General features: G+C 43.9%; 1 protein-coding gene across 1 annotated transcript; it reads left to right on the top strand.

Moving 5' to 3' along the window:
- Positions 1-268: 268 nt before the first annotated feature.
- On the top strand, positions 269-27,107 carry LOC143933455 (uncharacterized). The gene is made up of 7 exons (XM_077456359.1): positions 269-587; positions 3,667-3,727; positions 4,116-4,175; positions 17,818-18,096; positions 18,888-19,017; positions 20,513-23,534; positions 24,194-27,107. Exons 2-6 carry the CDS (start codon positions 3,703-3,705, stop codon positions 20,586-20,588), a joined length of 570 nt encoding a protein of 189 aa, XP_077312485.1. The 5' UTR covers positions 269-587; positions 3,667-3,702; the 3' UTR covers positions 20,589-23,534; positions 24,194-27,107.
- The last annotated feature ends 151 nt before the right edge of the window (positions 27,108-27,258 follow it).

Raw genomic sequence — 27,258 nt, 5'->3', positions numbered from 1 at the left:
GTGCGCTGGGACTTGTAGTACTATAGATGGAAGAAATGCAGGGAGGGTGTGCTGGGACTTGTAGTACTATAGATGGGAGAAATGCAGGGAGGGTGTGCTGGGACTTGTAGTACTACAGGTAGGAGAAATGCAGGGAGGGTGTGCTGGGACTTGTAGTACTACAGATAGGAGAAATGCAGGGTTAATATGCCAGGACTTGTTGTCCTGCTTGTAGGACATGTTGGGACTTGTTCTTGGACCTCGGATGTCCATACGGCAGTTCTCACCAGAGCGGATGGGTGGGGGGCGCCGGTGAGCAGAACACAGCGATGTAACAACAGGAAATATAACAGCAACAAAGTAATTGCTGAACTTCCTCATTTATTGTTATAAATAGACTGCGAAGTCGCTGCGATGATATGTACAGGTTTACTAACACGCCAAAGTTGCAAAACTGCATTCAGGCATTCAGGGTTGTTTTACCTCCAGGCAATAAAGGGTTACCTTAGGACATATGTGGAGGGAGGTCCCACCATAGGAATGAAGTCGCTGCACACGCATGCGCACATCAATAACGAAAGGCTTTGGCTTCTGTCGGGTTACAGGCGGTGAGTCTTTCTTTATCTTATTAAATGATAACATCTGTTGTTGCGAAGTGGCGGCAGTTCTGCTACTGACGCGTTTCTTGCATTCCTTCACATAGAACGCCCGTCTTTGGGTGGGACCCCCTCATATACGGAGGCTCCCATGCCAATGGGTGTTGGCAGGAAATGGCTCAGGATTTGTCTCTTGGCCCTTCAATAAAAACACAAGCTATGTACTAAGGACGCCCTTTTTTTCTTTTTTACACATCCCTTTACGGTCCCACGGGACATTGAAGCAGCATTTGGGCTCACTTTGATCACCACCTTAACCCCTTCAATACCGGGCACTGTCACCCTCTCCCTCACTTCCTGCCCAGTAGAGATTTCTCTTGGGTGGTGTTTAATCACCACTGGGGCTGGGGGGGGTTTTGCTAAATGAAAAAAGACCAAACATTTAAAAAATAAATAAGAATTCTTAGCTATTATAAAATTTTGCAAACAAGACATATTTCTCCTTCACTGATGTGCACTGATGGGCAGTGGGCATGAGGCTGCACTGGTAGGTGGCACTGATGGGCACTGATGAGACTGTGCTGATAGGCGACACTGATGGGCACTTATAGGTGACACTAGTAGGTGGCACTGATAGGTGGCACAGATGAGACTGCACTGATAGGCAAAACTGATGGGCACTGGTAGGTGGCACTGATAGCTGACACTGATGAGGAGGCACTGATGGGTACTTATAGGGGACACTAGTAGGCAGCACTGATAGGTGACACTGATGAGACTGCACTGATAGGCAAAACTGATGGGCACTAGTAGGTGGCACTGATAGCTAACACTGATGAGGAGGCACTGATGGGTACTTATAGGTGACACTAGTAGGCGGCACTGATAGGCGACACTGATGGGCACTTATAAGTGACACTATTAGGCGGCACTAATAGGTGACACTGATGAGACTTTCACTGATAGGCAAAACTGATGGGCACTGGTAGGTGGCACTGATAGTTGACACTGATGAGGAGGTACTGATGGGTACTTATAGGTGACACTAGTAGGCGGCACTGATAGGCGACACTGATGGGCACTTATAAGTGACACTAGTAGGCGGCACTGATAGGTGACACTGATGAGACTTTCACTGATAGGCAAAACTGATGGGCACTGGTAGGTGGCACTGATAGTTTACACTGATGAGGAGGCACTGATGGGTACTTATAGGTGACACTAGTAGGCGGCACTGATAGGCGACACTGATGGGCACTTATAAGTGACACTAGTAGGTGGCACTAATAGGTGACACTGATGAGACTTTCACTGATAGGCAAAACTGATGGGCACTGGTAGGTGGCACTGATAGTTGACACTGATGAGGAGGTACTGATGGGTACTTATAGGTGACACTAGTAGGCGGCACTGATAGGCGACACTGATGGGCACTTATAAGTGACACTAGTAGGCGGCACTGATAGGTGACACTGATGAGACTTTCACTGATAGGCAAAACTGATGGGCACTGGTAGGTGGCACTGATAGTTGACACTGATGAGGAGGCACTGATGGGTACTTATAGGTGACACTAGTAGGCGGCACTGATAGGTGACACTGATGAGACTGCACTGATAGGCAAAACAGATGGGCACTGGTAGGTGGCACTGATAGCTGACACTGATGAGGAGGCACTGATGGGCACTGATAGGCTGCACTCATGGGTAATGATAGGCTGCACTGATGGGTACTGATATGTGGCACTGATGGATACTGATAGGCTGCACAGATGTGGTGGCACTGATGGGCATTGATATGCTGCACTGTTGGGCAGTGGGCACTGATGAAGAGGCACTGATGAGAGTGCACTGATGGGCAACACTGATGGGCACTGGTAGGTGGCACTGGTAGTTGACACTGATGAGGAGGCACTGATGGGCACTAATAGGTGGCACTGATAGGCAGCACTAATAGGCAGCATGGATGGGCACCGGTAGGCAGCAACGATGGCACTGATGAGGAGCCGCTGATGGGCACTGATTGGCAGCACTGTTGGGGCTGCACAGTCAGTGTATATGTCCTTTTTACAGAAACCGCTGTCAGTGGTAATCAGGGACACTGACTGGTGACGGTATGTAAAATAAAACAAAAAAATATATATATTTTTTTCAATATTTCTCCTTTTTTTATTACTTTTTTAATGATTCATCAATTCTCCCAATCCTGCCACTGATCCCATCAGTCCTCCCAGTACTGCCACTGATCCCATCAGTCCTCCCAGTACTGCCACTGATCCCATCAGTCTTCCCAGTGCTGCCACTGATCCCATCAATCCTCCCAGTGCTGCCACTGATCCCATCAATCCTCCCAGTGCTGCCACGTATCCCATCAGTCCTCCCAGTGCTGCCACGTATCCCATCAGTCCTCCCAGTACTGCCACTGATCCCATCAGTCCTCCCAGCACTGTCACTTATCCCATCTCCCCACCAGCACTGCAACTCATCACAGCCCTCTCCCTCCTCACTGCCACTGTCTCCATTTACCCCCCTGATCCCCCAGCACTGCGACTGATCCCACCCCCCCCCCCCCACCAGCACTGCCACTGATCCCATCCCCCTGCCCCCCACCAGCGCTGGCACTGATCCCACCCTTCCACCAGCACTGCCACTGATTCCCCCCCCCCCCCCCCCACAAGCACTGCCACTGATCCCATCAACAACCAATTTTTGGTTTTGGGTATAATATCGCTTTAAATGCACATACGGGAGGATTGAAGCGGTATTAAACCCAAAACCAAAAATGTCATCTATGGCAGCTTATCGATCATTAGATCGTATTTGTACTTTCAACAGATCCCCGTTCTGTCTCTGCAGGGAAAGAGGGCGGGCGGTCGATAGACAATCAAGTCCACCAGACCCGCCGATTGGCTCCCCCCCCCCGGCTGCCCACACAGGGCCGTCAAACGAGCCCAACGTACACCTACGGCGATTGGCCCAGCCGAGCCAGCTTGCCGCGGTTAAATCGGCAAGCAGTTTAAAAAATACAAATGTGTGAAGAGAAATGTATGAAGATCCGTAGAATAATCGTTTTCTTTCCATGCTGGTTGCAGGCTGAAGTACAAAGTTGCGGTTGTGGTGATGGCGTTATGAAGATTTTCGGCACAGATATGGGTAAGCCCGTCCAATCAGCTTATAGGACTAATATACATTAGGAGGACTCCATCCATTGTTCTTTTAATGTTGGATAGGAAGGGAAAGTTCATTCCAAAGTCAGAGGGAAACCCCCCCCCCATCCCCCATCAGAGCCGACATCATCAGAGAGACGTATATAAAATGTTACATAATGTCTTTCTATCCCATCATCAGTGCAATGTGCCGTCCGGGTCTAGTTGGGGTTTGTGGTGTTAAGTCCTTCAAATCCTTCAGTGGCGGACACAACCGTCCAATACTAGAAGAGGGAAACGGGAAGAACGGGGGGGGGGGGGGGGTATATTTATTTCATTTTATTTCTATAAATGTTTTTATTTCATTTTAATCTGCAATATTTTGTCCTCATCAGACTGTATAACAGAAGCAGCCGTCATCCTGGTGGTCATATTTCATACTGCATCTACAAATGGTAAGTTCTTATGAATGGGAATTAGACTGTCCTGAAATACTCTGCTCCTTCCTCTATAACTCTCCTCTCCTGAAATACTCTGCTCTGCTGGAGGACTCTGCTTCTTCCTATATAACTCTCCTCTCCTGAAATACTCTGCACTGCTGGAGGACTCTGCTCCTTCCTCTATGACTCTCCTCTCCTGAAATACTCTGCACTGCTGGAGGACTCTGCTCCTTCCTCTATGACTCTCCTCTCCTGAAATACTCTGCACTGCTGGAGGACTCTGCTCCTTCCTCTATGACTCTCCTCTCCTGAAATACTCTGCTCCTTCCTCTATAACTCTCCTCTCCTGAAATACTCTGCACTGCTGGAGGACTCTGCTCCTTCCTCTATGACTCTCCTCTCCTGAAATACTCTGCTTTGCTGGAGGACTCTTCTCCTTCCTCTATAACTCTCCTCTCCTGAAATACTCTGCACTGCTGGATGACTCCACTATTTCCTCTGTAACTCTCCTCTCCTGAAATGCTCTGCACTGCTGGAGGACTCTGCTCCTTCCTCTATAGCTCTCCTCTCCTGAAATACTTTCCTCTGCTGGAGGACTCTGCTCCTTCCTCTATAACTCTCCTCTCCTGAAATACTCTGCACTGCTGGAGGACTCCGCTCCTTCCTCTGTAACTCTCCTCTCCTGAAATACTCTGCTCTGCTGGAGGACTCTGCTCCGTCCTCTATGACTCTCCTCTCCTGAAATACTCTGCTCTGCTGGAGGACTCTGCTCCTTCCTCTATAACTCTCCTCTCCTGAAATACTCTGCTCTGCTGGAGGACTCTGCTCCTTCCTCTATAACTCTCCTCTCCTGAAATACTCTGCTCTGATGGAGGACTCTGCTCCTTCCTCTATAACTCTCCTCTCCTGAAATACTCTGCTCCTTCCTCTATAACTCTCCTCTCCTGAAATACTCTGCACTGCTGGAGGACTCTACACCTTCCTCTATAACGCTCCTCTCCTGAAATACTCTGCTCTGCTGGAGGACTCTGCTCCTTCCTCTATAACTCTCCTCTCCTGAAATACTCTGCTCTGCTGGAGAATTCTGCTCCTCCCTCTATAACTCTCCTCTCCTGAAATACTCTGCTCCTTCCTCTATAACTCTCCTCTCCTGAAATACACTGCTGGAGGACTCTGCTCCTTTCTCTATAACTCTCCTCTCCTGAAATACTCTGCACTGCTGGAGGACTCTGCTCCTCCCTCTATAACTCTCCTCTCCAGAAATACTCTTCTGTGTAAGGGGTTCATTCTCAATTTCTGGACAATCGGGGAGAGATTCTGTTCAGGGCTCTGGAAGCGTCCGATGCACAGAAGAAAAAGTAGCCGTTTCGATGAATGTGAGTTTATTGGCTGTGTGCTGTTCCTGCATACAAAAAATACTGCACAACTTATGCCGCGTACACACAAGCGGACTTTTCAACGTCCAAAGTCCGAAGGACTGAGTCCGTCAGACTATTCGATCGTGTGTGGGGCTGCAATGGACTTTTGACTCGCCAAAGTCTGACGGACTTTAGAAAATGGAACATGCTTCAAATTTTCCCGACGGAACTCCGCCGGACCCGGTCCCTTCGAAAAATCCGCTCGTGTGTATGCTACTCCGACGGACTAAAACCGACGCTAGGGCAGCTATTGGCTACTGGCTATGAACTTCCTTATTCTAATCCGGTCGTACATCATCACGTTCAACTCCGTCGGAGTTTGGTGTGATTGTGTGTGGCCAAGTCCGTTCATTCGGAAAGTCCGCCAGAACTCTGTCGGAACTCCGACAGAACTCCGTCGGAAGTCTGTCAGACTTTTTCCCTCGAAAAGTCCGCCCGTGTGTACGGGGCTTTAGACCCCTTTCACACCACACCGCCCATTGCGTTGGTGGTAAAACGCCCCTATTTTTAGCGGCGGATTTGCGGCGCATTTTGGGCGCTAGCGGGGAGCTTTTACCCCCCCGCGCTAGTGGCCACGAAAGAGTCAAAACTGCCGGCAATACGCCGCAATAGCGGTGTTTTGCCAGCGGTATTACAGCGCTGCCCCATTGATTTCAATGGGGAGCAGTGGTGGAGGAGCAGTAAACACACCGCTCCTTCACCGCTCCAAAGAAGCTGCTGGCAGGACTTTTTTCTGACGTCCCGCCAGCGCACCTCTGTAGTGTGAAAGCCCTCGGGGGCTTTCACACTACATACAGTGGTGCAGCTTCTTTAGGGCCGATTGCAGGTTCTATTTCTAACGCTATAGCGCCTGCAAAATGCCCCTGTGAAAGGGGTCTTACAGAGAAAGGAGAGAAGGAGGACGAAGCTCATCACATGAGACACAACATTTCAGACATCATTTAAACGATTTCATGCTGATGTTCTGACTTGTCTGAAGACATCATTTCAAAACCAGTTTTTACCAGACCTTATCTATCCTGTGCTCATCGTGACCAACATTATTCACTAGTGATGGACGAACTTCCGACGGGACGTTTCGCGAACGCGAAACGCGAACGGACACAAACGTTCGCGAAAACGACCGTTCGCCGCGGGCTCCATTGACTTCAATGGGAGGCGAATTTCGCAAACCTTTAGGTCGAATTTGCGGCCACGGGGTAATTATTAGGGGGTAGCACGTAGTCCCACCACCTGGACAATAGCATAATACATGTATGAGGTGAATTTGGGATCGATAACTACAAGCATTTTTTTTTTATTTGGGAAATTGTTCTGACAATTCAGGACTATGGAGCTAATGAAGGCAATGGAGGAGAGGGAAGGTCAGGGACCAGGGTAGGCAAACAAGAGGGTGCAGGAGATACAGAGCACTGACAGCAGCACCGTAATACAGAGCACTGACATCAGCACCGTGACATACAGCGCTGACAGCAGCTCCGTGACATACAGCGCTGACAGCAGCTCCGTGACATACAGCGCTGACAGCAGCTCCGTGACATACAGCGCTGACAGCAGCTCCGTGACATACAGCGCTGACAGCAGCTCCGTGACATACAGCGCTGACAGCAGCACCGTGACATACAGCGCTGACAGCAGCTCCGTGACATACAGCGCTGACAGCAGCTCCGTGACATACAGCGCTGACAGCAGCTCCGTGACATACAGCACTGACAGCAGCTCCGTGACATACAGCGCTGACAGCAGCTCCGTGACATACAGCGCTGACAGCAGCACCGTGACATACAGCGCTGACAGCAGCTCCGTGACATACAGCGCTGACAGCAGCTCCGTGACATACAGCGCTGACAGCAGCTCCGTGACATACAGCGCTGACAGCAGCTCCGTGACATACAGCGCTGACAGCAGCTCCGTGACATACAGCGCTGACAGCAGCTCCGTGACATACAGCGCTGACAGCAGCTCCGTGACATACAGCGCTGACAGCAGCTCCGTGACATACAGCGCTGACAGCAGCTCCGTGACATACAGCGCTGACAGCAGCTCCGTGACATACAGCGCTGACAGCAGCACCGTAAGCAGCCCCAGGAGGAAGTCAGCACAGCACAGGGATGGTGTGATCCCCTCATAATAAGAACCCCCAGGAGGAAGTCAGCACAGCACAGGGATGGTGGGAGCCCCTCATAATAAGAACACCCAGGAGGAAGTCAGCACAGCACAGGGATGGTGGGAACCCCTCATAATAAGCAGCCCCAGTAGAAATATGACACCGCTCAACCTCTTCAAAGAGGAGGGTAGGGGCATATAGTACGGTGTGCTTTTTTGGGTCAGGGAAGTGAGCCAAATGAATTAAGAAGGTCTGTGTGCTTGATTCCAAAAATTGTTTATAGACATATACATGGTCTACTGATCACATGTGTTGAATTCCTCCGAGATCCATGCCTCATTCATTTTTAGAAATGTGAGGTAGTTAACACTGTGGTGAGCTAGGCGAGTACGCTTATCGGTCACAATCCCCCCTGCTGCGCTGAACGTCCTTTCGGACAGGACACTGGATGAGGGGCAAGCCAACAGTTCGATTGCAAATTGGGCAAGCTCTGGCCAGAGGTCAAGCCTGCCCACCCAGTAGTCTAGGGGTTCATCACTCCTCAGAGCGTCCACATCGGCCGTTAACCCAATGTAGTCGGACACCTGACGGTCTAGGCGTTCCCTGATGCTGGATCCGGATGACACCTGTCGATGGGTCGGCTGAAAGAATGACCTCATATCCGAAGTCACCAACACATCTTCAAACCGGCCTCTTCTTGCAGGCGCTGTTGGATTGGTACCCGCAAATCCTTCTCTGGGAGTGGGAATTGCTCCTCTGCCAGCGCACGCAAAAGCAGAATGCAGCATTTCTCGAAGCAAGGCCTGGAAGTGCTGCATTCTGACAGCCCTCTGCGACGGCGGTAACATTTCCGCCATTTTGTGTTTGTACCGGGGGTCTAAGTACGTTGCCACCCAGTACTGGTCCTTGACCCTCATGCTTTTTATACGGGGGTCCCTATTAAAACACTGGAGCATGAAGGCCCCCATTTGCACTAAAGTGGAAGCGGTGTGGTGGCCTGGCTCCTGCTCATCATCCAGGATAATGTCGTCCTCTTCATTCTCCTCTCCCCATCCTCGCACAACAGGGATCCCAGAAAGGTTTAAAGCATGCTCTTCTTGCTCCTGCTCATCCGCCCCGGCACCATCCTCCTCTGACTCCTCATCAGACTCCTGTTGTTGACTTGTCTCAGATAGAGTAGCCCCCCCTGGGAATTCATCCAGCATTGCGACTTCCTCATCTTCCCGCTCCTGCTCCTCCACAGCCTGATCAATGACACGACGCAATGCACGCTCCAGAAAGAAGGCATAAGGTACCATGTCACTGATGGCGCCATGGCTGCGACTGACCAGTTTGGTGATCTCCTCAAATGGCCGCAGAAGTCTGCATGTGTCGCGCATGAGCAGCCACTGGCGCGGTGAAAAAAAACCCAGCTCCCCAGAACCGTTTCTTTCGCAGAGTTCATACAGGTAGACGTTAACTGCACGTTTCTGCTGGAGCAGCCTATCAAGCATATAGAAGGTTGAGTTCCATCGCGTCGGGCAATCGCAAATAAGACGTCTGACCGGCAGATGGTGTCGCCGCTGAATGTCAGCAAGGCGAGCCATGGCCGTGTAAGATCTTCTGAAATGGGCCGAGATTTTCCTTGCCTGCCGCAAGATGTCCTGGACCCCAGGGTATTTGACAAGGAATCGCTGCACGACCAAGTTTAAGACGTGTGCCATGCACGGCACGTGCGTGATTTTGCCCTGTTTCAATGCGCTAAGCAGATTGGCACCGTTGTCACACACCACTTTACCAACTGTCAAATTGAGCGGTGTTAGCCACTCATCTGCCTGTGAACGCAAAGCTGAAAGGAGTGCCGGGCCAGTGTGGCTCTTTGCTTCCAGGCACAACAGACGCAGCACGGCATGGCAACGTCTCACCTGGCATGTGGAATAGGTTCTGGGGAGCTTGGGCGGTGCAGTGGAAGAGACGCTAGCAGCGGAAAAGGAGGAGGCAGCTGAGGAGGAGAGGGAGGAGGATGGAGTAGGAGGAGGAGAAGAAGAGTCAGGCCTGCATGCAATCCGTGGCGGTAAAACCAAATCTACACGGGTGCCACGGGTTACATGCTTGACGGCCGTCAGAAGGTTCACCCAGTGGGCAGTAAAACTGATATACCTTCCCTGCCCGTGTTTGCTAGACCACGTGTCTGTGGTCAGATGTATCTTGGCACCGACACTGTGTGCCAGAGATACATTCACTTGCCGCTGAACATGGCCATATAGCTCTGGGATGCCCTTCTCTGAGAAATACTTCCTTCCTGGGACCTTCCATTGTGGTGTTCCAATGGCCACAAATTTGCGAAAGGCCTCCGAGTCCACCAGTTTATATGGCAGTAGTTGGCGGGCTATGAGTTCTGACAAGCCAGCCGCCAACCGTTGGGCAAGAGGGTTATCCGGCGTCATCATTTTTTTACGCTCAAACATTAGGCCCACGGAAGCCTGCCTTTTTGCAGAAAAATGTGAGCTTGGCGTGATGGAAGGTGGAGTGGAGGACAATTGTGAGGAGAGAGGAGAAGGAGAAGTAGAAGACGAGGCTGGACGGTGAGAGCCTGCAGTGTGGCTTTGTGTGTTCCGTTGCTCCCACTGGGCTCGGTGATGGCTGCTCATGTGCCTTCTTAAGGCGGTCGTCCCTAGGTGAGTATTGGGCTTACCGCGACTAACGCGTTGACTGCAAAGATTGCAGATGGCAACGCTATTGTCAGCAGCGGACACGTTAAAAAAAGCCCACACTGCGGAGCCATGTGCCGGTGTCCTGGGAGCGCCAGATGTGACCGTACATGGTCGATGACTCGCTCCTGATACATTTGCAGTCTGCTTTGTCCCTGCTGTGCAATGTAAGTCATTGCTGCTTCTCCTCCCTATCTGCTGGTCCATATCTCCCTCTGAACTCCCCTCCTCTTCCTCTCTTGTGGGCACCCACGTGACATCACTAGACACGTCATCATCAACGTCACCTTCCCCACCGCTATAAGTAGAGTAGGCAGCAACACCGGGGACCAACCTCCTCCTTGGGCTGATCTGGGTACTGGCGTCAGACTGCTGAGTAGCGCTTGTTGCTACCTCCTCTTCCTGATCCAATACCAAGAGTGGCTGCGCATCAGAAATGTCCTCTTGATATGGATCGGAAAATAATTCCAGTGACTCAAGCGGAAGGTATGTGGTGGTGGTGGTGGTGGTCGTGTTGTTGGTGGTAGTGTCTTTGGGGGTGCACATAGCAGAGAGTGAAGAAGAGGGTGCAGATCGAGAGGATGAGGAGGGTGCAGAAGAGTAAGGCTGAGCGAGCCACTCAACCAAGTCTGGTGCATCCTTTAAAGTAATTGAACGCACCTTCTGCAACTTCCCACTTTGGCTCAAGCCTGTTGCTCCTGCCCTACCCCTACCACCCCTGCGGAAGGGCCTGCCTCTTCCTCTGCATGTCATTTTTTAAATGACCCTGTGACAAAACTCTTAGTCCCTATACCGCTGAAGGACTGCTGCAGTATAGGTGAGCGGTCAGCAGTGGTGCACGTCAACCCTATCTATTGTGGACCTATAGCGGTCCTTACAGAACAGCAGACTGTACCGCACTCAAGCCTATGTACCGTAGCACCCTATACCAAGTTACCAGTCCTTATAAGAACTTTTGTGGACCAAGCAGGTTGTGTGTTAGTGTTTAGCAGACTGTGCGTCAGTCCCTATACCGCTGAAGGACTGCTGCAGTATAGGGCAGCGGTCAGCAGTAGTGCACGGCAACCCTATGTATTGTGGACCGATAGCGGTCCTTACAGAACAGCAGACTGTAACGCACTCAGGCCTATGTACCGTAGCACCCTATACCAAGTTACCAGTCCTTATAAGAACTTTTGTGGACCAAGCAGGTTGTGTGTTAGTGATTAGCAGACTGTACGTCAGTCCCTATACCAATGAAGGACTGCTGCAGTATAGGGCAGCGGTCAGCAGTAGTGCACGGCAACCCTATGTATTGTGGACCGATAGCGGTCCTTACAGAACAGCAGACTGTAACGCACTCAGGCCTATGTACCGTAGCACCCTATACCAAGTTACCAGTCCTTATAAAAACTTTTGTGGACCAAGCAGGTTGTGTGTTAGTGTTTAGCAGACTGTGCGTCAGTCCCTATACCGCTGAAGGACTGCTGCAGTATAGGGCAGCGGTCAGCAGTGGTGCACGTCAACCCTATCTATTGTGGACCGATAGCGGTCCTTACAGAACAGCAGACTGTACCGCACTCAAGCCTATGTACCGTAGCACCCTATACCAAGTTACCAGTCCTTATAAGAACTTTTGTGGACCAAGCAGGTTGTGTATTAGTGTTTAGCAGACTGTACGTCAGTCCCTATACCGCTGAAGGACTGCTGCAGTATAGGGCAGCGGTCAGCAGTGGTGCACGTCAACCCTATCTATTGTGGACCGATAGCGGTCCTTACAGAACAGCAGACTGTACCGCACTCAAGCCTATGTACCGTAGCACCCTATACCAAGTTACCAGTCCTTATAAGAACTTTTGTGGAACAAGCAGGTTGTGTGTTAGTGATTAGCAGACTGTACGTCAGTCCCTATACCAATGAAGGACTGCTGCAGTATAGGGCAGCGGTCAGCAGTAGTGCACGGCAACCCTATGTATTGTGGACCGATAGCGGTCCTTACAGAACAGCAGACTGTACTGCACTCAGGCCTATGTACCGTAGCACCCTATACCAAGTTACCAGTCCTTATAAAAACTTTTGTGGACCAAGCAGGTTGTGTGTTAGTGTTTAGCAGACTGTGCGTCAGTCCCTATACCGCTGAAGGACTGCTGCAGTATAGGGCAGCGGTCAGCAGTAGTGCACGGCAACCCTATGTATTGTGGACCGATAGCGGTCCTTACAGAACAGCAGACTGTAACGCACTCAGGCCTATGTACCGTAGCACCCTATACCAAGTTACCAGTCCTTATAAGAACTTTTGTGGACCAAGCAGGTTGTGTGTTAGTGATTAGCAGACTGTACGTCAGTCCCTATACCAATGAAGGACTGCTGCAGTATAGGGCAGCGGTCAGCAGTAGTGCACGGCAACCCTATGTATTGTGGACCGATAGCGGTCCTTACAGAACAGCAGACTGTAACGCACTCAGGCCTATGTACCGTAGCACCCTATACCAAGTTACCAGTCCTTATAAAAACTTTTGTGGACCAAGCAGGTTGTGTGTTAGTGTTTAGCAGACTGTGCGTCAGTCCCTATACCGCTGAAGGACTGCTGCAGTATAGGGCAGCGGTCAGCAGTGGTGCACGTCAACCCTATCTATTGTGGACCGATAGCGGTCCTTACAGAACAGCAGACTGTACCGCACTCAAGCCTATGTACCGTAGCACCCTATACCAAGTTACCAGTCCTTATAAGAACTTTTGTGGACCAAGCAGGTTGTGTATTAGTGTTTAGCAGACTGTACGTCAGTCCCTATACCGCTGAAGGACTGCTGCAGTATAGGGCAGCGGTCAGCAGTGGTGCACGTCAACCCTATCTATTGTGGACCGATAGCGGTCCTTACAGAACAGCAGACTGTACCGCACTCAAGCCTATGTACCGTAGCACCCTATACCAAGTTACCAGTCCTTATAAGAACTTTTGTGGAACAAGCAGGTTGTGTGTTAGTGATTAGCAGACTGTACGTCAGTCCCTATACCAATGAAGGACTGCTGCAGTATAGGGCAGCGGTCAGCAGTAGTGCACGGCAACCCTATGTATTGTGGACCGATAGCGGTCCTTACAGAACAGCAGACTGTAACGCACTCAGGCCTATGTACCGTAGCACCCTATACCAAGTTACCAGTCCTTATAAGAACTTTTGTGGAACAAGCAGGTTGTGTGTTAGTGATTAGCAGACTGTACGTCAGTCCCTATACCAATGAAGGACTGCTGCAGTATAGGGCAGCGGTCAGCAGTAGTGCACGGCAACCCTATGTATTGTGGACCGATAGCGGTCCTTACAGAACAGCAGACTGTAACGCACTCAGGCCTATGTACCGTAGCACCCTATACCAAGTTACCAGTCCTTATAAAAACTTTTGTGGACCAAGCAGGTTGTGTGTTAGTGTTTAGCAGACTGTGCGTCAGTCCCTATACCGCTGAAGGACTGCTGCAGTATAGGGCAGCGGTCAGCAGTAGTGCACGGCAACCCTATGTATTGTGGACCGATAGCGGTCCTTACAGAACAGCAGACTGTAACGCACTCAGGCCTATGTACCGTAGCACCCTATACCAAGTTACCAGTCCTTATAAGAACTTTTGTGGACCAAGCAGGTTGTGTGTTAGTGATTAGCAGACTGTACGTCAGTCCCTATACCAATGAAGGACTGCTGCAGTATAGGGCAGCGGTCAGCAGTAGTGCACGGCAACCCTATGTATTGTGGACCGATAGCGGTCCTTACAGAACAGCAGACTGTAACGCACTCAGGCCTATGTACCGTAGCACCCTATACCAAGTTACCAGTCCTTATAAGAACTTTTGTGGAACAAGCAGGTTGTGTGTTAGTGATTAGCAGACTGTACGTCAGTCCCTATACCAATGAAGGACTGCTGCAGTATAGGGCAGCGGTCAGCAGTAGTGCACGGCAACCCTATGTATTGTGGACCGATAGCGGTCCTTACAGAACAGCAGACTGTAACGCACTCAGGCCTATGTACCGTAGCACCCTATACCAAGTTACCAGTCCTTATAAGAACTTTTGTGGACCAAGCAGGTTGTGTGTTAGTGATTAGCAGACTGTACGTCAGTCCCTATACCAATGAAGGACTGCTGCAGTATAGGGCAGCGGTCAGCAGTAGTGCACGGCAACCCTATGTATTGTGGACCGATAGCGGTCCTTACAGAACAGCAGACTGTACTGCACTCAGGCCTATGTACCGTAGCACCCTATACCAAGTTACCAGTCCTTATAAAAACTTTTGTGGACCAAGCAGGTTGTGTGTTAGTGTTTAGCAGACTGTGCGTCAGTCCCTATACCGCTGAAGGACTGCTGCAGTATAGGGCAGCGGTCAGCAGTAGTGCACGGCAACCCTATGTATTGTGGACCGATAGCGGTCCTTACAGAACAGCAGACTGTAACGCACTCAGGCCTATGTACCGTAGCACCCTATACCAAGTTACCAGTCCTTATAAGAACTTTTGTGGACCAAGCAGGTTGTGTGTTAGTGATTAGCAGACTGTACGTCAGTCCCTATACCAATGAAGGACTGCTGCAGTATAGGGCAGCGGTCAGCAGTAGTGCACGGCAACCCTATGTATTGTGGACCGATAGCGGTCCTTACAGAACAGCAGACTGTACCGCACCCAAGCCTATGTACCGTAGCACCCTAGACAGACCAAGTTACCAGTCCTGATAAAGAGCTTTGTGGAACAAGTGAGTTGTGAATGATTAGCAGACTGCAGCAGAAGGGCAGCAGTCAAGTATAATATTCTTTCTATATTTGGAAGAAAGAATATTATACGTGTACAAGCCTATTACCGTACCACTGATACCAGTCCTGAAAAGAACCTTTGTGGAACTAATAGTAACAGCAAGTCTTTAAAATTATCCTCACTGCCTGACACACTGCTTCCTGCCTGTCCCTATACAAATTGGCAAAAAAGAGTAGGCTGGAACGATTAGCTGGAACAGCTCTTTTGTGGACCTGATAGTAACAGCTAATGATGATGATGATGATGATGATGAAGAAAGACTAATCTGGCTGAGCTGTCCCTAAAATAGCAGCATACAGCGCTCTGTCCCTTTATCTAAACTGACAAAAGAAACTCAGGCTGCTGACCTAACACCTATACCAGTCCTGAAAAGAACTTTTGTGTACCAAATAGCTAGCGTTTTCTCTGTCCCTACTCCACACAGGATCCTTTCCCTACAGTGACAGAAGAAAGAATGTAAAATGGCCACCGGATCGGGTGTATTTATAGGTTAGGGGGAATGTCCAAGTGTCCATGAGCTGTCATGTCTCAATTGGTTGTCCTGTAACACATGATAAACGTGTCACGAAAGGTTAAAGTTCTTGTATACATTAAACACGTAAGTCCGCCGGGGCGAACGACGGAAAAAGGCGTTCGAACCCGCGGACGGCGAAAGTCGGAAATTCGCCGCGAAACGACCGCCGGGCGAACCGTTCGGCCATCACTATTATTCACTACAGCTTCCGCATCATAATGTGGAAGTCGTGGTGAATGATGTGGAAGTTTGGGTGAATGCTGTGGAAGTTTGGGTGAATGATGTGGAAGTCTGGGTGAATGATGTGGAAGTTTGGGGTGAATGATGTGGAAGTTTGGGTGAATGATGTGGAAGTCGGGGTGAATGATGTGGAAGTTTGGAAAGTCGGGGTGAATGATGTGTAAGTTTGGGAAGTCGGGGTGAATGATGTGGAAGTTTGGAAAGTCGGGGTGAATGATGTGGAAGTTTGGGAAGTCGGGGTGAATGATGTGGAAGTTTGGGAAGTCGGGGTGAATGATGTGGAAGTTTGGGTGAATGATGTGGAAGTTTGGGTGAATGATATGGAAGTTTGGGAAGTTTGGGTGAATGATGTGGAAGTTTGGGAAGTTTGGGTGAATGATGTGGAAGTTTGGGTGAATGATGTGGAAGTTTGGGTGAATGATGTGGAAGTCGGGGTGAATGATGAGGAAGTTTGGGAAGTCGGGGTGAATGATGTGGAAGTTTGGGGTGAATGATGTGGAAGTTTGGGGTGAATGATGTGGAAGTTTGGGTGAATGATGTGGAAGTTTGGGTTTATGATGTGGAAGTTTGGGGTGAATGATGTGGAAGTTTGGGTGAATGATGTGGAAGTCTGGGTGAATGATGTGGAAGTCTGGGTGAATGATATGGAAGTTTGAGTGAATGATGTGGAAGTCGGGGTGAATGATGTGGAAGTTTGAGTGAATAATGTGGAAGTCGGGGTGAATGATGTGGAAGTCGGGGTGAATGATGTGGAAGTCGGGGTGAGTGATGTGGAAGTCGGTGTGAGTGATGTGGAAGTCGGGGTGAATGATGTGGAAGTCGGGGTGAATGATGTGGAAGTCGGGGTGAATGATGTGGAAGTCGGGGTGAATGATGTGGAAGTCGGGGTGAGTGATGTGGAAGTTGGGGTGAATGATGTGGAAGTCAGGGTGAATGATGTGGAAGTCGGGATGAATGATGAGGAAGTTTGGGAAGTCGGGGTGAATGATGTGGAAGTTTGGGTGAATGATGTGGAAGTTTGGGTGAATGATGTGGAAGTCGGGGTGAGTGATGTGGAAGTTGGGGTGAATGATGTGGAAGTCGGGGTGAATGATGTGGAAGTCGGGGTGAATGATGAGGAAGTTTGGGAAGTCGGGGTGAATGATGTGGAAGTTTGGGGTGAATGATGTGGAAGTTTGGGGTGAATGATGTGGAAGTTTGGGGTGAATAATGTGGAAGTTTGGGTGAATGATGTGGAAGTTTGGGTTTATGATGTGGAAGTTTGGGGTGAATGATGTGGAAGTCTGGGTGAATGATGTGGAAGTCTGGGTGAATGATGTGGAAGTTTGAGTGAATGATGTGGAAGTCGGGGTGAATGATGTGGAAGTTTGAGTGAATAATGTGGAAGTCGGGGTGAATGATGTGGAAGTTTGAGTGAATGATGTGGAAGTCGGGGTGAATGATGTGGAAGTCGGGGTGAATGATGTGGAAGTCGGTGTGATGTGGAAGTCGGTGTGATGTGGAAGTTTGGGTGAATGATGTGGAAGTTTGGGTTTATGATGTGGAAGTTTGGGGTGAATGATGTGGAAGTTTGAGTGAATGATGTGGAAGTCGGGGTGAATGATGTGGAAGTCGGGGTGAATGATGTGGAAGTCGGGGTGATGTGGAAGTCTGAGTGAATGATGTGGAAGTCGGGGTGAATGATGTGGAAGTTTGAGTGAATAATGTGGAAGTCGGGGTGAATGATGTGGAAGTTGGGGTGAATGATGTGGGGGGAGTTTTGAAATCACAAAATGTACACTCTAATGTCCCCTCCCCCGCAGTCACTATTATTATTCTTATTATGCTTTTATATTATATTATTATACTATATTATTTATATTATTCTGCCCTCCAGCTGTTGTAACATTTGTGATCTCTTTTTTTTTTTTTTTAAACAGATGAGGGAGTCGATCGTCATTGTGAATCCTTCAACTGTTCCGACTTTTCCAACCAGACACTTGTGATCAGGGAAGACGTCACGGGAGATCCTTACTGCATAATTAATAAGAACACAGCGATCGGGGAAGACGTGTCCTGCGCCTCCGAAGCCACGGCCACGCTGCTGACCCCCTTCTATCTTCTGGTGCAGAGTGCGGGGGAGGGGTCAGGTTGCAGCTTGATATTAGAATACGGGAGAGACCACGAGCCGGGGAAGACCTGCTTTTCAGAGAAGGACGGTATGGTGGCATCCATCGCAAGTCGAATTTCTTTCATCAATTTAATTTAGGCCAATATGTATTCTGCAAACACAAATCATCGGAGTGTATTGGTGCGAATCCAACTTCAGGGCTCATTCACAAGTGCTGAAGGCACAGCCACTCCTCTGAAAAAATGATCCACACTCGGATCGCTTTTCAGAGCCGTTTGCCAAGCGGCGAGGAGGTGATATTTAACCCTTTAATTGCTGTATTATTCTCCCCCCCCCCTCCCGCAATCATACAGATTGCATTGTTCCTGCGTGGCCCCGCTGAACTCATTAGTCATGTTCAGCTCAAGCACCGCCCAGTGAAAGTGACACGTAAATGTTGCCGGGGGGGATGTGTACAGCCGCGAGCGGTTGTGAGTTTGTGTTCACGGAAGTGGGGGGGGGTGGTCAAAGCCACGGCTCAGCTTCCTGGTTTTACTGCCCCCTCACGTGTTTGTTAGTGTTTTTTTTATATTTTTATTTATTTTTTTTTTTTTTATTATTATTTTATTTATTTATTTATTTATTATTTATTTTTTTTTTTTTATGTTTCAATGTAACTTTTTTTTAAAATTGAATTGTATCATAAAAAGTTAATTAATTCTAGTTGATAAATTAAGAAAATGCAAAACAAATAAATAACTTCTGGTCAATCTTGAGAAGGTATAAGAGCTTTCGATTGTGAGGTCTTGTTGTTGAGAAATTGATAAATTCTTAATAAGGTTTTAGTATGTCTGTTACAATGTTTTTTTTATTTTTTTTTTACGTTTCTGCTTGTTACAGCTTGTCCCACCCCTCCCGCCGCTGTGACTTCTAATGTCACTCGGAAAGATCCTAAACACGTCTTTTACATTGTTCTTGGAGTGATTTCGGTAGTTCTGGTTCTAGTTTTGGCTGTTTTGAAACGCGTTGGGTAGGTATCAATGGTTGATGTGAATATAAGATAATATAATATATCATAGGTTTTGCATGAGACGCGGTTCAAACCAACGCAGTGCTAACAAGACGCGTGGCCTCACAGTGCCACTCCAGCCACGGCCACCAGGGCTTGGTCACAGAGGTCCTATCAGTGGCAGCCAGTGGTATTTTTTTTTTTGGGGGGGGCTTTTCAAACAGTGCACAGCCAGCCAGCCCCACACCTCCTCCTCGTAAGTCGGTCACTTACCTTAGGCTTCCCTCCGGGCGACAGACAAGCAGGCCAGCTTGCTTCCCCTGCGTCGCGTCTCCTCCCTCCTCCTCCTCCTCCCGGCCGCCAGTCTAGCTTCCCCTTTCGGCCAATCGGGAAACAGGTCTCAGACCCGCTTCCTGATTGGCCCGGAGGAGAATCAGTGTGACACTAGCGAATATTCATTCGCTATGGTCACACAATTTAATATATACAATTATTTTATTTTCATGTAAAATAGGTATATTTCTGGGCACCACTGCCATACTGCAATGCGTATACCTTGGCCGTTGCACATTACATAAGGCGATGTTTCTCGACTCCAGTCCTCAAGGCGCCCCCAACAGGTCATGATTTCGGGCTGTACATTATTTTGCACAGGGGATTTGATCATTGTCACTGCTGTTTCATCGGGGGGGGGATCCTAAAAAAATGACCTCTTGGGGGCGCCTTGAGGACTGGAGTCGAGAAACACTGAAATAAGGCCATGTGTGACAGCCATTGTGTGAGAGAGAGAGAGAGGAGAGAGCCAGTGTTTTTCGAGGTGAAAAAATATGTCAAGTACAAATTCTTTAAAATATATATACATATACAGTGGAACCTTGGATTACAAGGATAATCCATTGCAGGAGAATGCTTGTAATCCAAAGCACTCGCATATCAAAGCGAGTTTCCCCATAGAAGTCAATGGAAATGAAGATAATTTGTTCCGCATTGATTTCTATTACATGCAATACCGCATGTGGCCAGAGGTGGGTGGGGGCCCCGGAGAGAGCTCAGAAAGCTTGGAAAGTGTCAGAAACACTCGGGAATGGGAGTATTTCCGAGTCATTCCGAGTATTTCCGAATGGCTCCGAACTGTTCCGAGTGTCCCCAGCGCCCCCCCCCCCCCCCCAACCTGTGGCCAAATCTGGTACTGCACTGCATTAGCTTGAATTCTGCTCGTTTTGCAAGACAACACTCAAAAACCAAGTTGGAAAAAAAAAAAAAGTTGCTCGTTTTTCAAAACGCTCGTTAACCACGTTACTTGTAAACCAAGGGTCCACTATATATATATATATAAATACATTTTTTCATTTTAATGAAAGCTGTAGATTTAAAAATAGCAACAATTACCATTGAAATGACATGTTAAAGTATTAATGAGATTTTAGATATTTGAGTTTAGATGTCCTAAAACGTTTCTCTTTTTTTGTTTTGTTTTTCATTCAAAATCTAAATTTTTTTTCTATTCTTTCGACAGGAAAAACATGTCTTTTCAGGTTGCTAAAGAAAAACAGCACCCCGTTCCTCCGGCGGATGCGATCTTCTCGGTGTAGGGGCATCATGGAGGGGTAAAAGAGGAGTAAGATGACGGCTCATTGAAGGAACACAACTAAGATACGTCTGTGTGTCACTCTCTGCTTTCTATTATCCGATAAAGCTTTTACTATCTGCCCCCTGTGGGGCAATAAAGCCCATTAATTAGGCAATGCCAAGACCTCCGGAAACCACAGAATCCCGGTTTTCAGTCCATTGGGGTGATTGGGTGAACTTTGCACAATGCTCTTTGCTATATACCAGGGATTTGCAATTATGAATCAAGCACTGAGACCACCATATCCTATCTCTCCTTTTAAAAATACTTTTTAAAAAGAAAATCTGTATATGAATTCCTTCAGTGGGAGTGAGACCAAATCGAATGTTCATAGACTATATTCTCTGCCATTCGAACGTGGGAATGTGCAAAACACAGCCATTGTGGCCACTAGATGGTGCTGGCTATCATCGGAAATGAGTATGCGTCTCAGCCCCATCTAGTGGCCATATTGAGGCATTTTCTGCATTCACATACATATATATATATATATATATATTTTCACATTTAACAATGTATTAACCACTTAACCCTTTAAAGTCCACATTTTTCAATGAGTTAGCCTGACTCAAAATGTGCTCTGCCAAACGGCGGAGCAGAACGTTGAAGGGTTAAGCCCCGGACCGTTTGGCCGGCCAAAGACCGGAGCACTTTTTTGCGATTGTCGGCGCTTTAAATGACAATTGCGCGGACGTGCGACGTGGCTCCCAAACAAAATTGGCGTCCTTTTTCCCCCACAAATAGAGCTTTCTTTTGGTCATATTTGATCGCCTCTGCGGTTTTTATTTTTTGCGCTGTAAACAAAAAATAGCGACAATTTTGAAAAAAAATGCATTATTTTTCACTTTTTTCTATAATAAATGTCCCCAAAAAAGATATATTTAAAAAAAAAAAAACATTTTAGTTTTAGTTTAGGCCGATACGTATTCTTCTATATATTTTTGGTAAAAAAAAATAAAAAATCGCAATAAGCGTTTATTGATTGGTTTGAGCAAAAGTTATAGCATTTACAAAATAGGGGATAGTTTTATGGCATTTTTATTGATATTTTTTTTTTTTTACTAGTAATGGCGGAGATCAGCGATTTTTTTTTTTATTTTTATCATTACTGCGACATTATGGTGGACCGATCGGACACTTATATATATATTTATATATATATATATATATATATTTAGATGTTTCCTTCAGCACTACCGAAACATAAAACTGCTACATTGTGATTGACAGGGTTCAGTACAGTGTATGTACATTACATGACAAAGTCAAATATTCTTCCTTCAGCTGCCTTTATTGTTTCTTTGTGATGCCAAATAAAAAATACAGCTACTGAGAAATCCTTAAAAAAGAAACCCCTCAAAATAAAAAAATTTCATTGTTAATAAAACACAAAAAAAAAGTCATAAACTGTTACATTGTCATTGACAGGGTTCAGTACAGTGTATGTACATGAAAAAGTCAAATATTATTCCTTCAGAATACTGATGAGATACTGTTTATTAGCAATCCTAAAAATAAACAAAATAAAAAATAAAAAAAACCTCCAAATAAAAATATAATTGTTAACATTCTAAAAAAAAGGACATAAAAAAAAATTGCTACATTGCCATTGACAGGGTTCAGTACAGTCTATGTGCATGGAAAAGTGAAATATTCTTCCTTCAGCTATATTTATTGTTTCTTTGTGATGCCAAATAAAATAAAATACAGGTACTGAGAAATCCTTAAAAACAGAACCCCCTCAAAATAAAAAAATTGAATTGTTAAAACGCTAAAAATAAAAAGTCATAAAAAAACTGGTACATTGTCATTGACAGGGTTCAGTACAGTGTATGTACATGAAAAAGTCAAATATTGTTCCTTCAGAATATACATACAATACAGGTACTGAGCAATCCTAAAAAAATAAATAAAAAAAAAATGTAAATAAAACCCTCCAAATAAAAATCTAATTGTTAACATTCTAAAAAAAAAGGACACAAAAAAATTGCTACATTGCCATTGACAGGGTTCAGTACAGTCTATGTGCATGGAAAAGTGAAATATTTTTCCTTCAGCTATATTTTTTGTTTCTTTGTGATGCCAAATAAAATAAAATACAGGTACTGAGAAATCCTTAAAAACAGAACCCCTCAAAATAAAAAAATTGAATTGTTAAAACACTAAAATAATAATAATAATAATAATAATAAGTCATAAAAAACTGGTACATTGTGATTGACAGGGTTCAGTACAGTGTATGTGTATGAAAAAGTCAAATATTCTTCCTTCAGAATATACATAAAATACAGGTACTGAGCAGTCCTAAAAAAAATAAAACCCTCCAAATAAAAATCGAATTGTTAACATTCTAGAAAAAAAAAAAAAGATTCAAAAATGTTCTACATTGTGATTGACAGGGTTCAGTACAGTGTATGTACATGAAAAAAGTCAAATATTCTTCCTTCAGAATATACATAAAATACAGTTAATGTATTTTGTAAGCAATCCTAAAAAATAAAAAAAAAAAATAAATTAAAATAAAACCCTCCAAATAAAAATCTACTTGTTAACATTCTAAAAAGAGGACACAAAAATGTGCTACATTGCCATTGACAGGGTTCAGTACAGTCTATGTTCATGGAAAAGTGGACTATTTTTCCTTCAGCTACATTTATTGATTCTTTGTGATGCCAAATAAAATACAGCTACTGAGAAATCCTTAAAAAAGAACCCCTCAAAATAAAAAAATGGAATTGTTAAAACACTAAAATAATAATAATAATAATAATAATAATAATAATAATAATAATAATAATAATAATAAGTCATTAAAAAAACTGGTACATTGTGATTGACAGGGTTCAGTACAGTGTATGTACATGAAAAAAGTCAAATATTCTTCCTTCAGAATATACATAAAATACAGGTACTTTAAAAAATTTAAATAAAACCCTCCAAATAAATCAAATTGTTAACATTCTAAAAAAAGGACACAGAAATTTGCTACATTGTCATTCACAGCTACATTTATTGTTTGTTTGTGATGCCAAATAAAATCATACTGAGAAATCCTTGAAAAAATAACCCCTCAAAATAAATTTAATTGTTAAAATACTAAAGAAAAGTCATAAAAAACTGGTACATTGTGATTGACAGGGTTCAGTACAGTGTATGTACATGGAAAAAGTCAAATATTCTTCCTTCAGAAGGCTGACAAAATACAGTTAATGAGCAATCCTAAAAAAATAAATAAAATAAAACCCTCAAAATAAAAATCTAATTGTTAACATTCTAAAAAAAGGACATAAAAAATTACTACATTGTGGACAGTCTATGTGCATGGTAAAGTCAAATATTTTTCCTTCAGCTACATTTATTTTTTTACATTTATTTTTTGTGATGCCAAATAAATACAGGTAACAAGAAATCCTTAAAAACAGAACCCCTCAAAATAAAAAATGGAATTGTTAAAACACTAAAATAAAAGTCATAAAAAACTGTTACATTGTCATTGACAGGGTTCAGTACAGTGTATGTACATGAAAAAGTCAAATATTCTTCCTCCAGAATATACATAAAATACAGGTACTGAGCAATCCTAAAAAAATAAAATAAAATAAAACCCTCCAAATAAATATCTAATTGTTAACATTCTAAAAAAAAAAAAAGGACACAAAAATGTTCTACATTGTGATTGACAGGGTTCAGTACAGTTTATGTACATGAAAAAAGTCAAATATTCTTCCTTCAGAATATAGATAAAATACAATTAATGAGCAATCCTAAAAAAAAAAAAAAAAAAAAAAAAAATTGAATAAAACCCTCCAAATAAAAATCTAATTGTTAACATTCTAAAAAAAGGACACAGAAAATTGACAGGGCTCAGTACAGTCATGGAAAAGTAAAATATTTTTCCTTCAGCTACATTTATTGTTTCTCTGTGATGCCAAATAAAATACAGCTACTGAGAAATCCTTAAAAAAGAACCCCTCAAAATAAAAAATTGAATTGTTAAAACACTAAAATAAAAGGCATAAAAAAACTGTTACATTGTCATTGACAGAGTTCAGTACAGTGTATGTACATGAAAAAGTCAAATATTTTTCTTTCAGAAAGCTGAGAAAATACAGGTACTGAGCAATCCTAAAATAAATTAAAAAAAACCTCTCAAAATAAAAATGTCATTGTTAAAAAAACAAAAGTTAAGAAAAAACTGCTACATTGTGATTGACAGGGTTCAGTACAGTGTATGTACATGAAAAAGTCTATATTCGTCCTTCTGCCACATTATTTTTTCTGATGCCTGATAAAATACAATCACTTAGAAATGTAAAAAAATAAAATAACCCTTTAAAAATAAAAATTGAACTGGTAAAATCCTACAAAGATACAGAAATGTGCTACATTATTGCTACTTGTATATGAAAGTCCAATATTCATCCTTCCTTTACATGAAGACTGATAAAAAGTAGGTACTTGGAAATGCTTAAAAAAATTATAAATAATTTGATTTTTCAAAAAAATATTAAAAAAAGACACAAATTTGTTACATTGACAGGGTTCAGTACAGTGTATGTACGTATTTTTTTTTTATATATATATTAATCATTCTGCCACATTTTTGTTTCTGAGGCCCAATAAAATACAGTCACTCAGAAATGGAAAAAAAAAAAAAAAAGAACCCCTTTAACATAAAAATTTAATTTGTTAAAATTAAAGACACAAAAACTTGCTACATTGTGATTGACAGAGTTCAGTGCAGTGTATGTACATGAAAACGTCAAATATTCTTCCTTCAGAATATACATAAAATACAATTAACGGGCAATCCTAAAAAAATTAAAAATAAATTAAAAAAAACACTCCAAATAAAAATCGAATTGTTAACATTCTAAAAAAAGGACACAAAAAAATGAGAGGGTTCAGTACAGTCTATGTGCATGGGAAAGTCAAATATGTTTCCTTCAGCTACATTTATTGTTTGTGATGCCAAATAAAAAAAAAAAAAAAAAAAGAACCCCTTTAACATAAAAATTGTATTTGTTAAAATTAAAGACACAAAAATTTGCTACATTGTGATTGACAGAGTTCAGTACAGTGTATGTACATGAAAACGTCAAATATTCTTCCTTCAGAATATAGATAAAATACAATTAATGAGCAATCCTAAAAAAATAAAAAATAAATGAAATAAAACCCTCCAAATAAAAATCGAATTGTTAACATTCTAAAAAAAGGACACAAAAAAATGAGAGGGTTCAGTACAGTCTATGTGCATGGGAAAGTCAAATATGTTTCCTTCAGCTACATTTATTGTTTGTGATGCCAAATAAAAAAAAAAAAAAAAAAAGAACCCCTTTAACATAAAAATTGTATTTGTTAAAATTAAAGACACAAAAATTTGCTACATTGTGATTGACAGAGTTCAGTACAGTGTATGTACATGAAAACGTCAAATATTCTTCCTTCAGAATATAGATAAAATACAATTAATGAGCAATCCTAAAAAAATAAAAAATAAATGAAATAAAACCCTCCAAATAAAAATCGAATTGTTAACATTCTAAAAAAAGGACACAAAAAAATGAGAGGGTTCAGTACAGTCTATGTGCATGGGAAAGTCAAATATGTTTCCTTCAGCTACATTTATTGTTTGTGATGCCAAATAAAAAAAAAAAAAAAAAAAGAACCCCTTTAACATAAAAATTGTATTTGTTAAAATTAAAGACACAAAAATTTGCTACATTGTGATTGACAGAGTTCAGTACAGTGTATGTACATGAAAACGTCAAATATTCTTCCTTCAGAATATAGATAAAATACAATTAATGAGCAATCCTAAAAAAATAAAAAATAAATGAAATAAAACCCTCCAAATAAAAATCGAATTGTTAACATTCTAAAAAAAGGACACAAAAAAATGAGAGGGTTCAGTACAGTCTATGTGCATGGGAAAGTCAAATATGTTTCCTTCAGCTACATTTATTGTTTGTGATGCCAAATAAAAAAAAAAAAAAGAACCCCTTTAACATAAAAATTGTATTTGTTAAAATTAAAGACACAAAAATTTGCTACATTGTGATTGACAGAGTTCAGTACAGTGTATGTACATGAAAACGTCAAATATTCTTCCTTCAGAATATAGATAAAATACAATTAATGAGCAATCCTAAAAAAATAAATGAAATAAAACCCTCCAAATAAAAATCTAATTGTTAACATTCTAAAAAAAGGACACAAAAAAATGACAGGGTTCAGTACAGTCTATGTGCATGGAAAAGTCAAATATGTTTCCTTCAGCTACATTTATTGTTTCTCTGTGATGCCAAATAAAAAAAAAAAAAAAAAAAAAGAACCCCTTTAACATAAAAATTTTATTTGTTAAAATTAAAGACACAAAAACTTGCTACATTGTGATTGACAGGGTTCAGTACGGTGTATTTACATGAAAAAGTCACATATATATATATATATATATATATATATATATATATATATATATATATATATATATATATACAAGATAATATTCAGAAATCCTAAAAGTAAAAAAAAAGAAAAACCTGTTAAGGCTCCATGCACACTGGCCTTAAAAAGACTCCAGTTTCCTTAGCAGGAAAAAAAATGCCACATTATTTTTTCTAAGGCCC

This window comes from Lithobates pipiens, unplaced genomic scaffold (assembly GCF_037356315.1).
Source record: "Lithobates pipiens isolate NorthernLeopardFrog02 unplaced genomic scaffold, aLitPip1_a1.2 Scaffold_27, whole genome shotgun sequence".
NCBI lineage: Eukaryota > Metazoa > Chordata > Amphibia > Anura > Ranidae > Lithobates > Lithobates pipiens.
This window is presented reverse-complemented; position numbering and strand designations above follow the sequence as displayed.

Excerpts from the sequence above, each read along its gene's own strand:
- LOC143933455 (XM_077456359.1), top strand. The coding sequence starts at position 3,703 with ATGAAGATTTTCGGCACAGATATGG. Across the intron at positions 4,176-17,817 it reads TCATACTGCATCTACAAATG|ATGAGGGAGTCGATCGTCAT; the intron begins GTAAGTTCTTAT and ends TTTTTTAAACAG. Across the intron at positions 19,018-20,512 it reads GCTGTTTTGAAACGCGTTGG|GAAAAACATGTCTTTTCAGG; the intron begins GTAGGTATCAAT and ends TTCTTTCGACAG.